General features: G+C 48.4%; 2 protein-coding genes across 2 annotated transcripts; one reads left to right on the forward strand and one right to left on the reverse strand.

Moving 5' to 3' along the window:
- Positions 1-1,484: 1,484 nt before the first annotated feature.
- Positions 1,485-3,626, reverse strand: V1518DRAFT_440982 (Siderochrome iron transporter 2; the record flags this gene model as incomplete). Its single annotated transcript, XM_066906423.1, has 8 exons — positions 1,485-1,960; positions 1,984-2,442; positions 2,611-3,047; positions 3,081-3,162; positions 3,243-3,315; positions 3,344-3,407; positions 3,479-3,569; positions 3,602-3,626. The coding sequence occupies 8 exons, from the start codon at positions 3,624-3,626 to the stop codon at positions 1,890-1,892; spliced, it is 1,302 nt and encodes a 433-aa protein (XP_066760104.1). The 3' UTR covers positions 1,485-1,889.
- Positions 3,627-11,566: 7,940 nt separating this feature from the next.
- V1518DRAFT_224128 (OPT oligopeptide transporter protein-domain-containing protein) lies at positions 11,567-14,541 on the forward strand. The gene has a single exon (XM_066900943.1). It carries the CDS (start codon positions 11,872-11,874, stop codon positions 14,476-14,478), a length of 2,607 nt encoding a protein of 868 aa, XP_066760105.1. The 5' UTR covers positions 11,567-11,871; the 3' UTR covers positions 14,479-14,541.
- The last annotated feature ends 302 nt before the right edge of the window (positions 14,542-14,843 follow it).

Consider the following 14,843-nt stretch of genomic DNA (forward strand, 5'->3'; position numbering starts at 1 on the left):
AAACTATATTCTACTGCAGTGACCATGGCAAATTCTGCGGCTGGACTCTTGATGATCGTGGAAGTCTGTTATGACGACGGGCTCCCTCGATCCGATGTCACTGAAGTAAGTCATTTGCTTTTTCAGCAGTCATTTTGTTTCAAATTTTTAATTTGACATTTCAGCGAGATGGTTCAAAATGTACTTGGCGATTTGCTGCACCGGATCCTGCAGCTCAGACACGAAACAAATGCTTTGGCCACCGCCACACATATCTCCCGCTGATACACCAGCAGATTATCTCTGAGCTTTACGTGCGACATGGAGTCTGAATAAGGTATGCAGGCTTCCAAAAACTAAATTTTGCTCACCAGAGACATGGCAATCCATATTACTTGACACTACTTGCCAAGTGGGACTATGCCGGTCGTGACCTGATGCGAGAGGTAGCAGTCAGAGCTGGCTTGATGAGGAGCACAAACAGAGTCGTACTGAGACTTTTTACGAAACCAGAAACGGCTTTTAATCATGCCCTAAAAATTTGTGAACACTGTCGAGAGTTGGTACTGTGTACCTTCTCGGGCGGAGGAACGGTAGATCTGATCATAGATGAGTCCGGCAATTCGCGATTCCGTCAAAGGACGCCTACGCGAGACAATTTTTGTGCAGAAACTTGAGAAGCTGACTAGGGCCAAAGTCAGCCAAATGTTAAATGCTGTAACGATTAACGGTCGTACTATGAACATTATTGATAATGCGAGAGATGATTATCTTGCATTATTCCGGCATGAAGTCAGCACGAATATCAAGGATTTCTTCGAAACAACGTCCGGCAAGTCATACTAGGTCTCATTTACATGAAGTTCAGGATTTAACATCGCCACCTGCATACATTGGTCTACAGAAAATCATCGCAGAGAAATGTAGTCACACACAATAGTGAGGCCAACGAGTGCTGTGAAGGCGAATATCGGATAATCAATGTTGATTGGAATCTACAATCGTGCTGTTATATCTCAACACAATAACGTTCTCATCTTCTTGTTTCATTACTGGTGAGCACCGAGCAAACTCCAAATATGTGGATGTGAGTTGAAGAGCAAGATGCGATATTATTGCGCGATACTTTATTGCCGAAGATGATATAACCGATATGGAATTAACTCCGAGGCGAGTTGGAAAAATTTCTGTAATGTGTAGCAAACCAAAAGAGGGTGAAGAAGCTGAGTATGTCACAAATAAATTCCTGTCGGTAACGAAATCCTCATTTGCGACGTCCTTAGAGAAAAATTGATGGAAAAAGTTGAATATTTCACAAAATTTCTTTAAAGTGCATATGATAATTGAAAATTGCGATGGGTTGAGAGTAGAATCCGTATACGAGTAAAGAGGCTACGGGAGGGACTACTGTTAGATTTTACTAACTTCAGCAAAAGTATATGTGCCAGCAGCTGCTTTGCTAATTATAGCTTGGGCGCATAGTAGTAGTTCAAATAAATGTACCATGTGATTACTTGAATCTCTAAAAATTTATCTAATTCGTCAGCCAGACCACGTTTTCGCTGCTAAACGACGCAAGAGGAATGAAACACAACGTGTACGTAAAATCTGAGCGTAGCTTAGACTTGATCAAAGAACTGGAGGCAAATTTATGCAGGGCGTACAGGCTGATGACCACATGCATTTATACTCAAGTATTGATTAATTTCTGACTTAAGCCAAAACTCTTTCCCTGACTCAGCCTCAGCCGAAATACACAACCATGAGGACTGTGACCTGATCTTAAACAATGCGCACGACAATGGGTCAGTATCAACTGTGATTATGTGATACTGATTGGATCCGCAAATGAATGACCGTAAAGAAAGCCTAGCGTACATTCAACTAGCCTAGACAACATTTCCCCCGACTTAATTTTGTTTCACACTGTTGTTCTTCCACACAGCTATAAGTGGGAGAATGAAAGCGACACTGGCCACAGCTGCAATGCACAAGTATTTTGACTTACCGTCCATGCATAATTAACTGTATTCCGCCTATCAGAACCCATAGCATTGAGCATTTGTGCTGCCGAGGCATCAAGATATATGACGAGATAGTCAGTCTTCGAGCTGTCTGGAAGAGCATTGTATAACGCCAAAGGAAAAGTGTTGTTGTAAATAGCTGCGGCTGTGGCGTAGCCAATAGTGCCGCCAACACTTCCAGAGAGACTGAGTACTGCAATTGTCACAGAGATGCCTTCGTGATCTGAAATGGACGTCATAGCCATATAGCCTCCAATCTCAAAAGTACTACCTCCAAATGCAACGAAAATCTTGTGCATGATTAGATAGCCTATTATACTTTCCGAGCCCTGGGAAAGCACCATCAAGCCAGCTCTAAGCATCATCAGTGGCATGCCAAAGTACAGGCACATGTTCTTGAAGCGCTTGGTTCTGCTAATCCAACTTCGGAAGAACACGCCTCAACCGTGGATCCAATACTTATATTTGAGTCATATATCCCGTGTACGTGGCATTCAAGTTGCAAGTAATCTCATCGTAATAAGTATTCCATTAATAGTAGTTGAAGAAAATAATTCAGGTAAGTATGCAAGCGCCAGGCGCAGTACGGTTCTTCAATATTTACTACTTGAAACAACAATTTTGGCGCCATATCTCTCCCGTGCAGCAAAGACTGGAAAGAGCACGACGACAACAATAATCAAGGCAATAAACGTCGTAGACTTGTACCCAGCGTAGTGGTAAATCTCGAGATCAAATGGTGGAAGGACCAGCACAAATGCTGCTATTAGTAAAGACGCGCCGATAATCAAATTCATAAAGTAGTGAATAATAGACTGCAGCTTGGTCGGCCCGCTTGAAGCTCTGACAAATAAACCCATCTTGCGTGTCTTGCGTTCACAAAATTTGACGGAAGCAAGCGGGGCGTAAAAGGCGAAAATAATGATCACAAAATTCCTGTACAACCCATTGACAAAACGAATGATCAAGAAACGTTTGAGCTGCCAGAGGACCAAAAAGGGTGGTGAATATAGTCGGCGTTTCAATAAATGCGTACACGAATGCCTTGTTGCGAAGGCCCCGAAGTGTCAGCTATACCAATGCTGAAAATGAAGTTGACAGGCGTGTAGCCAATAGAATAATATGTATCCTGCGGCGAAGCTGTTGGGGTCGTTGCAAGCTGCCATGAAAATAATTTTGATCAAAAAATAGCAAAGAATCACCAGGGAGCCCTTGGCTCAACCCTTGGCTCAACCCTACAAATCAGAATTCTGGAGATAGGAAGCTCTAGAATGCCGCTGATAATCGCTGCAAGAATGTCCGCTTGAGAAATCTGTGGCGCTGACGAACAGTTGGCATACCCAGTATATGACGTTGCTGCGAATAGAAGACTGCAGGGAGAGAATGAAGAAGCATAACCAGATCCTACGATGTTCTTAGTCCTAATAATTTCAGAAGAGAGCCCGCGAGTTTCTTGTTAGCCATATGTTCCATACATCGCAGTTTTGGACCGAATCAATGTTATAGCCTCCGCCTTCTGCACACCAATCTGAGTGGTCAGTTTAATCTCGTCCAGGCGTTCAATAACTTGTCGCTCGTTCTTCTCCTTCAAACTTAACCTGTCAGATCGACGTGAACATTCATCACTGGAACATCGACATTCTTTTCGGACTCATCTTCGCCTGAACTTGTCGATAGATTAGTCGTCGCGGCTGTTGCCAATGTAAGCGCTACGGTGTAAAGATTTAGGTGCTCTTGACGAAGTGTAGTCAGTCGGTCGACGAGATAGCAGGTAAGACGTCTAGGAGGTGCTGCCGTGGAGCATTGCTGTTATAACCATTATATGTCGGTGGCGATCAAAGACTGCGCTCCCGCAGCCACATATTTGCGCAGACTGCGTTGTCAAGGCCTGCTCAGACTTGCTCATTACCAACCGTGACAGAGACTGTTAGCGGTGCGCCATTCTCAGCTTCCTACCGTTGCACTGACGAAATACATATATGCTCTGTCAGCATCTGCGTGCTCGGGTTAGTAGTTTTGGACAGCGCTCTTCACAGACTGGGTACAGGCAGAAAGGAGGTACAAGTGCGGGGGATGGTGGTTGACTGTCGGTGAATGTAGTCATGAGTAAATATCTGAGCGGATTTGCGAACTCTCTGATCCAGCGGCCGCAAAAGTTCGATTTCTTTCATCATCTCTGGAACTTCAACTGCAAACACAACAACACATAGCAAGCTTTAGTGAAGGTATATAGTCGACTCTAAGGAAGCCAGGATTGAAGAAGGCTGTGACGACGACCGACTGCGTACGGTGATAAAATTTTAGGGCTGGGAGAGTACGCGCTAAACCGCTCGCACTTCAGTGTGTACGTTGATTCTCCTCACGCCGATGAGTCCCGCCGGGGAACCCGGTCTCCGGCTAACTCAGCTCCCAGCTAGCCTATGTTGTCTACGTCGTTCACAATCCGCACTAGTAATAAGACGATTCGCATTACTGTTACAGTGGTTTGTGGAGAACGAGACACAGCTCTTTACCAAGTCATGGCCCGTCCTGCCTCAATATTCTAGATCTGAGGTCAAGAAATAGATGATCTGCAATGCATTTCGTTTATCTACGCCATAGTACAGGTCATCTCCACCTAAGTATATAAAACTGTAATAAAACAGTAAAATTAGTTGTGTCTCCTCGACACATGTAGTCCCAATACTGATCCGTAACGCCGCGACGAAATCAGAAACAGTGGTAGAATGGCGAGTCTACTCGTGCAGAATTTCTGTGGGGCGTGTTGACAACTGTAGCAGCAGCATTCTATCAACCCTCAGCGTGACGTTATGAACCCCGGCAGTGCATTTAACATATTCCTTGTAATCTTCCGGCGTCGTCGTGAATATTATCGAGATCATCCCGTTTGCCAAAGTCTCGCGTACTACCTGTGCAACAACCCAATGGTGCGAGAGGTAGCTGTGAATACGCTGAATGGCCAATATACAACGAGATCCCACGTCTAGTTGCCACCGCTTGAGTCCCCCACAGGTCACATGCATTCTATGCAATCTATCCATTTCATCGCTGCTGCCATTATATATCCCGTCAACCGAATACTAATGCAGCAGCACGCTGTGTTCTCGTCGAGATTGCTGCACTCCAGCGCGCTCCATGCGATCACGTTATCAAGCAAGCGAGCACTCAGTTCCGTCAGAATGATCACATTATCCGACGATCCGCGTAGCGCTGTCTTGCACGATAGTGCTAGCTCTGGTCGTGCGAGCGAGTCCATCGGACAGCTGCGATTGAAAAGGCAGTACTGCGCGCAAAGCGGATATTTGTGGGGATCGAAAATCAAGGTATACACGCCGCTGAAGCTGCCAAAGAGTCCTCGACTCCACTGTTGATATCGCACTTCTAGAACTTGACTTTTGAAAAGCGGGAGAAGAGCGCTGGACATGATGAAGAGTGTCAGGGGCCTGTACTTCGAGACCGGTGATCGTCAAGGAGGCGACTAGTGGTAGAGAGATCGAACCGAGGACATTGAGGGCAAAGAGGGAGACTGTGTGTGATCGCAAAGCGCGGACGAGAGAAAAGTAGTAAGCAAGAGTAGGGAGACAGTCGAGCACAACGTACCTGGAAGTGGCGACACAGACGCGCCTCAGCCTGCACCGGTTCATTTATCAATTTTCCAGAGAGCGAGAGAGCGAGAATTAGAACATGCATTTTCCAAATGATCATTTCCTACTGCACACCATGCATCGTAGTATGCAATACCTAGCAGCAGGCCAGGTTTCACGGACCGACGGCGCGGAATTTCAGTAGCATCGCAGTCCCGCAACCAATGCAGCGTGGCATCGTAGATCGCGCGCGATATCATCATGCCTGATAGGCCCCCAGTCAGACCTGAAACGCTCCCAAATCATTGATCATTCACATATACCGTTCGCTCTGAAAAAATAGATGGAAGGTAAAATCCACGAACAGACAGACCACTCTGCTGGTATATTGCACATGCCCATTCCGCAGACGTGTGGGCACTGGCGGTCGACGTCCTGGCTGTTCAAGCGTATGTCATGAGGGGTTTGTACTCGAGTTCATCGTGCGGCATGCACAAGCGGCCTGTTCTCATTAGCTGCGAGTGGCGGACCGTACGCAGTAAGTGACAGCGCAGCGTACGTGTGCAATATGATGAGCGCAGCCCGCGATAGATGGGCCGTTCCTCTAACTGATATAGACAGCATGGCCTTGTAATGTTGAATCAGACCGCCACAATGGTAAAGCTTATTGCTGTGAATAGCCAAACTTTCAATGTTGGTGAGTGCGCCCGCAGCAGAACTGCTTCTGCCGATTACTTGCTATGGCGACGCAGATCGAGAGCCCTGAAGTAACTGCCTGTCTTGAATAAGGTGGTAGAAAGTGAAGATATCACGTCGCATTGACCTGTTCGGGCAGGACGTTGACTTTGATGGTTTGCAGTCGGCGGGGGTGCCTAGATTGAGTTTGCCGTTGATCCCAACGAACGTATGAATCCCGACTTCCATGCATTTTCTGCAAGAACGGACGATTTTCAGGTTGAAAGGTCAATGATGAGACATATATCGATTGGTGTGAACAATAGAGATCTTACACAGACGTCACCCGTGCTCTACCATCGCTTGGAAAGACGTCGGGGAAAGAGAGTTCTTTGCTGCAGCCGGAACACAGGAAGTTTGTGCGCTCGTCAGCGTATGCACGCTCAGTGGGTGTTGTCAGCTATAAATTAAACTGATATGGCGATCAAGCCAGCCATACTTTTGGCATCAAAACGCTACTTCAAGCCGAATGCTCTTCTATCACCGCTATAATGAGGGGCAAGTCTCTAACACGCTTTGCAGCAATGACTAGGTTGCCACCACCAATTGAAATCATTAGAGAAGTAGAATTCTTGCATGACAACAGTCGTTTTGATGGCGAATAGATGTGCAACTGTCTGCAGGCGCACCTTGTATGGAAGAAGCAGAGGCATGAACTTGCACGATCCTGTCGTGCAAATATCATGCTGCGTTTACGAAATTCTGATATGCTGATATTAATTTTCTACCTCCTCTGCATGGACTTGGAGTTTGCACTTATGGGATCGTCACGAATTCTGCACCGTCACTCATATTGGTTGGGGATCTGCTAGAGGTTGCATGAAAAAATCAATACAAACCTTTGTGTGCTAGAGGCAATAATTTATAGCAAGAGTTAGAAACACACAATCAATTATTAAAGCTTCAGAATACAAACTTCCATAATCAATCATCCATTTTCACATTACAAATATCCCCAACATCAAATAATAGAGCTATTGTCTCGCCATGATAGACCATTATCATCATGAAGAGTGCCGCGCCGAACTGCTTAAGCATCAGCAATGATTCGGAGAGCGTCATAACGACCGGTGCACCGCATATGCCTGTCCATGCTTCCATGAGTCGCTGTGACAAGAACATTGAATCTGTGAAGTCTAATGACATGGTCGAGGACGTCGGGCATTGTATCAAAACGGTCAAAGTCTCGAATAACGAGAATGTAGCGTATGCCGTTGTAGTTCTGGTCGTCCTCGAGCGACTCAATGATCGGAAGGAAGTCGCTCACGAGGTAGGTCCAGTACTCAGGCAACAGCTTGTACAACGTCTGATAAATCGGGTGATACTTCTTGCGGGTAACGCAGCGGCACGTCTTGCTGTTCGCATCCGTGCGGAAATTCAACGCAACAGTGGCCACGACGTCATCGAGGTATTGCTGATTATCTCCTGTCAAGAAAACTACGTGGCCAAGATGTGAATCAAGAGCCTCCTTGACAGCATCGACCACATACATCTTGGACAGCCGTAAGCTCTAACTCGAGTGCACATACGTGACAAAGAATGTGGTATACTTTCCGCAGCACTCTATGATCGTTGTATCTTGGTTGCAACCCAGGACGTGATAGATTGAGCTGGTCATGGAGTAAGCGGACGAGAATAGTGACAGGGGAGAGATGGGATAGCAGATACAGAAAGAGAAAAAAGAAGAAAGAGACAAAGAGGTATCTCAGAAATCCAGCCAATATCGCTGCATTACCGTATCCGGTCGTCATCCGGGAAGACTGGCGATATCGCCTGCATCAGTGGCGGAATTCTGGCACTCACGGACATCGCCGCGATCCGTCGTAACAGTTTGCTTATGTACATCACATTTTGCAGAAAATCATGTCAACAGCGTATCAGCAAGCAGTATCCACTGGCATCAATAGACAGGAGAGAAGCAGCGATCGCACGGATGTTTCGTGTTACATTCGAGCGCTTTGGCGCAGATAGAAGACAAAGAGGCTGCCTACAAATCCCTTGAGTTTGCATGCGATTCTCAGCTTTATCAGCGGTTTAGGGTAAATTCAATGCCTATCTACTAATCCCTTACCAGCGGTTTAGGGTAGTTTCAGTTGGGCGTCGCGCCGTCAGTGCTTCTTCGACGAGGCTCGCTCACTACCTCAGGGAGGTCCGAAACTACTCCAGCGAATTGACGGCACGCGATCGGTCAGCCGCATGGCGAAATATGAAGCATGCAAAAATGCTGACGTTCTTCAACTGCAAATGACGTGTCGGCATCCGGATGTGAACGTCTGTCGCGCATATTTGACCGATAGTCGGACTACGGCACGCACGAAACCTGGAATCATCTACCGTCAGTGAGGCGAAGCATCTCTTTAATTCTTTCCTGTGGGCATATAGATCTTTGCTGCTGTCGTGCTGTGTTAGATGGTTTCTGACTGACACGCACACAGTTCTACAGTAGGAGCTTGAGCGACAGCCAATGGAAATCGACGCTTAGGAGTATATTACCAACTATATCAAAGGGCTTGAGCGCCTTTGAGCGCATAAGAATTGCAGTTCATTGAAAATGATTTTTATTATTAAATTAGATAAACTTTGATGCGTGACCAATGCATAAATCGCCGAATTGCTCATGTTGGCCTCTGCTCTTGCCTTATCGACAGCCACTATGGCAACTTCTCAGTCCGAACGAAATGGCGTGGTAACACAATTTGCTGTGCAGCAGCGAATTAATTGTGGGCTTTGCTTTACGTCTTCACAATGATTAGCTGAGCAAACTCCGACAGAAGACGCATTGAGTACTGATGCCCGCACTATTATACTACTTCGGCGTTGTTCGTTAGGGGATGTATGAGAGGTATTGTAGGTATTTGTTAACCTGTGACAGCTGAAACTACTAGAAGATATGTCGTGGTTGCACGCTGGTTGTCTAGATATCAGATAGGCACAACTTCACGGATGCAGTATTGCCAATTTCTGCTTGCAATCATCCCAGTTGTTATAAACCGATATTACTCGTGGCCAAGCGTATCTACTGCAATCAGGCATAATCATTATCTCAATTGCTGCTATCTCTTCTGATACTCACATAATGATTGGCGATACCGAGAACTGATTTTGTAGAGCTGAGATAGGCACAGTGTCGTGTGTCAAGTAGCATCGCGATTGGAGCTTTCCGAACAAGGATTCCGACATTGCAGGTTCTATCTGCTAGACATGACGCTATCTATGGAAATTGTCTTGGCTGTTGTGATAAGATATGAAGGTGATTACTGCTATTTCATGGTCCAGAAGAAATAGAGGACTAATACTTGACACGCAGAGGAGTCTATACCCCGGCAGCTCGGCTCGCGATAAGAGGCAAAGCAAGACTAATGGCGGAACAAGTGATCTACGGCGGCATATTCATTTCGAATCAAGGGAGATGGACTGTCGACTGTGGACCTCTACACGAAACACTGCGCGCCAAGATCGTTGGCAAATACTGCGACTGATAAGCTGCCCTTCAAGGCTTCAGCTGCTTCCCTCAACGCTTACACCAAGGAAGAGAACCGCGGTCGTCATGAATAACTTGATTGATACATGGCAGAAAATCAGTGCTGCCCATTTATCGTAGCATTGAGCGTAGATCGATTTTCTTGCGTCTGTGATGCAGACTGCGGTGCGGTGATTTCGTGCTAGTGCTGGTGCTCAGGCCCACGGCATCTGACGCTAAGAGCTGTACACTAGGTCCAGATAATTTCCTTCAGTTATGATTTGCTAGCTGAAATTAAAGAGCCAGACCTCAGCTATGCTTCACAGTCCCTTTGCCATGCGACAATGATAGAGAGTAGAGCGCCCTTCCTATGCTCTTATCAGTCTTCGGTCTCACTCACGCGATATCACGGAGCTATTTTTTTAAGTTTGTTAGTGGAGTGCGAGCACTGCCAAGACGAAGGAGAAGACTCGTGGCGGGGTGGCTCGGCATTCGGGGAGCCGGAGCATGAGACGCCCCGTTGAACGCGCGCGGCGCGCACGTTCGTTCGCCCTGCCACCTCTTCCGTTGTGATCGCCGTGATGGTTCATTGCCTTCGCGAGGTTAAATGGAATAACCTTCTGCAGCGCCTCAGCATGGGCCATTGGTTCCCGTGCTGCCGATGTCATTTCAGCTACCCTAAGTGCGGCATTTGCTTCGAGAATATAGGTCAGCGCGGTGAGAAAAAGATGACACCACAATCAGACGCTCCATTCCTGATTGATGTCTGCCTGGTTTCTAGATGATACGTGAGTCGCGTCGCCATCGGCCGCCGACGGGAAGGAACAGCTGTAGACATCGGCATGCCAGGCGGCGGTTGTGAGCTTATGCAAATTACGTGCCAACGTAAGCCTGGCTGGTCGCACAATAACTTGGCAAATTTACAACTCCAGACATGTGGATCCGCGACAGCTTTCAAGGCCGTTGAGAACGGTCGCGCACTGCACACTCTGTTGCGTATCAGAGGACGCGTGTTAGATGAAGTTCCAAGCCTTGCTGGAGTCTTGTCAATTGGCCACAGGATGGCCGATACGCGAGCAGACGCCTGCTGCTCAAGGCAGCGCACGTCCGGGGAATTTTTGTGTGGTGCGGCCGTTGAGCGGCACGCTGCGCACGAGTGAATTAGTGAAGAGTTTAATCGAATTAAAGATAGCGCCGTCGCATCGCGTGGTCCGCGGTCCGCCCTTCAGTCGATCATGCAATAGCACGACATTCTGCGGCGATATGTGGCGACGTCTGCGCTCGGTCACGATTCAGCAGTACGGCCACCGGATCTGCGATCGCAGCGGGCCGGTGCTGGGGGGCCGTGAGACCATGAAGCAGTGCGTGCGGTCGTGCGAGCGCAAAGACCGCCGCGTAATGCGCACTGACGCCCAGCCAGCATATTAAAATCGCCTCAAACGTTTGGTCGCGCTGCCGCCTCCCGCATCCCGCGGACATGGCGCAAAATGTCCTCCTCCGCTGCGTCTGACGGCACGCTCAACCTTGGCACCTCAAGAGCGCTTCGCCGCTTCGACCACGATAAGCCGTGACGCACAGAGAGGCAGCGTGTCAGCAGCAGTACCGCGATAAGCACACACCGAGCTAATTTTAGATGCCTGCACGGCTGCACTCTGATTCTGATTAGCCTGCTATGCTGTACTGTTTGAACTGCTTGACATCCCGCCGAGACCGAATTTTGGCTTGCTCTGCTAGCTGGCTCTGAAGCCGAATAGCCCGGGTGGCCAATGCCAGAGGCACTCAGGCCAATGAAGGGACAAGTGCGCCACGACGCTGCGCAGGCTGGGGAGATGCGCCAAGAACGTCTCCATGGGCTGTCCAAACCCCACAGCGCCTGCTTACTATCAGAGCGTATCACGACGTTTCATTTCAACCGCCGACACGTTAAGGTCTTGGGTCTCTCTTATCTCGTGCCGAACGCGCGAGATCGTTGCATGAAATGTCGCCTGCCTTGAGCATATATTAACCACTCTTGTTAAGAAGAGCACTGCCACCGCCGACAAGGCTCTTGACCTGACCCTGCGCCCTGCTCAGCATTCTTGGAACTACCATGGCTGAGAAAAAGTCCGACGTCCTCGTCGACATCCACGAGGTGTCGACTAATACCACTGACTCGCAGAACAAATCTGAGTTTAACGAGAAGGAACATGATCGCCCCAAGGTTCAGGCATTCAGTGTCGAAAATTTGCGAGAGAAGGCTATTGCGCGTCTCGAGAGTGGATTGCACAAAGACCTCGATGATCTTCGCGACATGGGGCCCGCCATGGAGTATCTGTTCGACCAGATGATGACAATCAGCGAGGAAGAAGCGGTAGTTATCCTCGAGAATGCAATCGATTACCACAACGACGACGAAAATTTCCCCGAGGAGACGTTGAGGAAGATCAAGAAGCTTGCCCTGGGCGAGGAAGAATACGGAACTGACCATGAAGACTATGTTTTGGACTTGATGCTCGAGGCGACGCTGATCCACTTCCATTCCCCGTATCCCGAAGTGCGAGCTATTTGCGATCCCATGGATGACCCCACACTTCCAGTCGAGACTATTCGCGCTTACTTTCTAGGCATCGTCTGGGTTGGCATCGGCGCTTTCATCAACGAACTGTTCTCTTGGCGTCAGCCCTCCCTTAAGCTTAAGTCAACCGCCATCCAGCTTTTAATTTTCCCTTGTGGCAAGTTTTTGGCCAAGGTGTTGCCGGACTGGGGGTTCGTTCTATTCGGAACCCGCTACACTCTCAACCCCGGACCATGGAGTATGAAGGAGCAGATGCTCGCTACTTTGATGACCAACGTTGGTGCGACATCCTCTAACTTCATGAGCTACGTTCTTGTCATGCGATTAGAGCGCTTCTTTGGCCAAAAGTGGGCCACCTTTGGATTCGTCTTCCTGCTCAACTTTTCGACTCAGTTCTTCGGATTCGGCCTGGGTGGACTTCTTCGTCGATGGGTTGTCTATCCTGCCAAGGCAGTCTGGCCCTCACTCTTGCCTACGCTTATGCTTAACCGGACGCTGCTGATCAAGGAGAATGGTCGCCCAATTAACGGCTGGAGAGTCTCGCGATACAAGTTTTTCTGGATCGTGCTGATCGGTATCTTCCTCTACTACTGGCTTCCCGGATATGCTTTCACCGCGCTTAGCAACTTCAACTGGATGACTTGGATTTCGCCTACGAACACGAAGCTCGCAATCATCACCGGCTCTGGCTTGGGCCTTGGCTTCAACCCTTGGACGTCATTCGACTGGGGTGTTATCGGCTACTCAACTCCGCTCAACATTCCGTTTTTCTCGCAGCTCAATCGCTATATCGGCATGCTTTTCGCTGCGGTGATGATTGTTGTGCTGTACTGGAAGAATTACAAATGGTCCGCATATATTCCGATCAACACTAACACGCTCTACAACAACGTGGGTACAAAGTACAATGCATCGCGCATTGTGAACGATGATCTGACTCTCAACCTGGATAACTACAAGAACTACTCGCCACCATTCATTTCTCTTGGATACCTCACATACTACGGATCTGAATTTACTATGTTCACACTGTCGTTTGTGTACGTTTTCATCACGGAATGGCGTCGCATCAAGGACGCTTTGGTTGGATTCTACACGAGTATCGTGAACCGCAAGGCATCTAACTACGACCTGTATGATGATGCACTGTCGCGACACATGGCCAAGTACCCTGAAGTGCCCGACTGGTGGTACATGATCTTGCTTGTTCTTTCGCTCGTGTTTGGAATTGTTGCATGCCAGGCGTATCCCACCAACACGCCGTTCTGGTCCGTCATTGTGATCATCGTGATTTGCATCGTCCTGTTGATTCCCAGTGCTATTATCTACTCAGTGACTGGCTACGAGCTTGGATTCAACGACATTGGCATCATCGTCGGCGGCTATATGATTCCGGAGCACGCCATTGCGAACATGATTTGCCGTGTGTATGGTTGGAACGTTGACGCGCAGGCCGAGAGTTTCATTGGCGATCAGAAGCTCGCTCATTACGCAAAGATTCCACCACGCGCGATGTTCCGAGCTCAGCTCCTTGCTGTGTTTATTCAGGTGTTTATTACCATTGCCGCAACGGAGACAGCGATTTCGTCGATTCCTGATCTCTGCAGCACGACACAGGCGGACAAGTTCTACTGCACATTCCCGAATGCGTTGTTCACGGCTACCTTGGTTTGGGGTGTCATAGGTCCTCGCCGAACATTCACGACGCTTTATCCCATGCTGCAATGGGCGTTCCTGATCGGCGCGCTCGCCGCGGTTCCGTGTTGGTACATTCGCAAGCGCTGGATGAAGTACTTCAAGTACTTCAACCCGACTCTATTCCTCTCCGGCATGACCAGATTCGAATCGTCGTACAATTTGTCATACTACACTCCTGGTGTCGAGGCCGGTTTCTTGTTCATGTACTACATCCGCCGGCGCTACCTGGCGTGGTGGACAAAGTACACGTACGTGCTTACCTCCGCTCTCTCCGCCGGTGTTGCATTTTCTGCGATTCTCATTTTTGTGTCGGTTCAAGTGACGAAAACGACGCTCACGTGGTGGGGTAACACGGTCTCGAGCTCTGGCGTCGACGGTGCAAAGGTTGGTCATTTGTTGACTCTCGGAGAGGGAGAATACTTCGGCCCGACTTCTTGGGAGTAAATTTCGATCTTGTTGTTTGGTTTGCGTTGTTATGTCGCCGATTGGTCTGGCAGACGGAAAATAGTTGTCCTGAATGAATTATTGATCAGTATTCAAATCGGCGACATGCTTGTAGTCCAATTTGCTCAAAAGCACTCCTCTTGCCACAGCGCAGATATTGCTCGCCAATGGGTTGTCCGAAAACAAAGTGCGCAGCTTTCAAAACTCAACTCCGCGAAATTCCAAAACAGCCAGGCGACCGGTTCTGTTGCATTCTGTCTCATACCGGCGGTCGGTCGAACAGGATCCAGAGACCAGCTCCGGCTCGATAGCCGTACCCCGCGCGGGAAGTCTCTCAAAGCGGAATGGCGGATGCAAGGTTCTGG

Source organism: Limtongia smithiae (genome assembly GCF_038497785.1).
Source record: "Limtongia smithiae strain NRRL Y-17922 unplaced genomic scaffold V1518scaffold_4, whole genome shotgun sequence".
NCBI lineage: Eukaryota > Fungi > Ascomycota > Lipomycetes > Lipomycetales > Lipomycetaceae > Limtongia > Limtongia smithiae.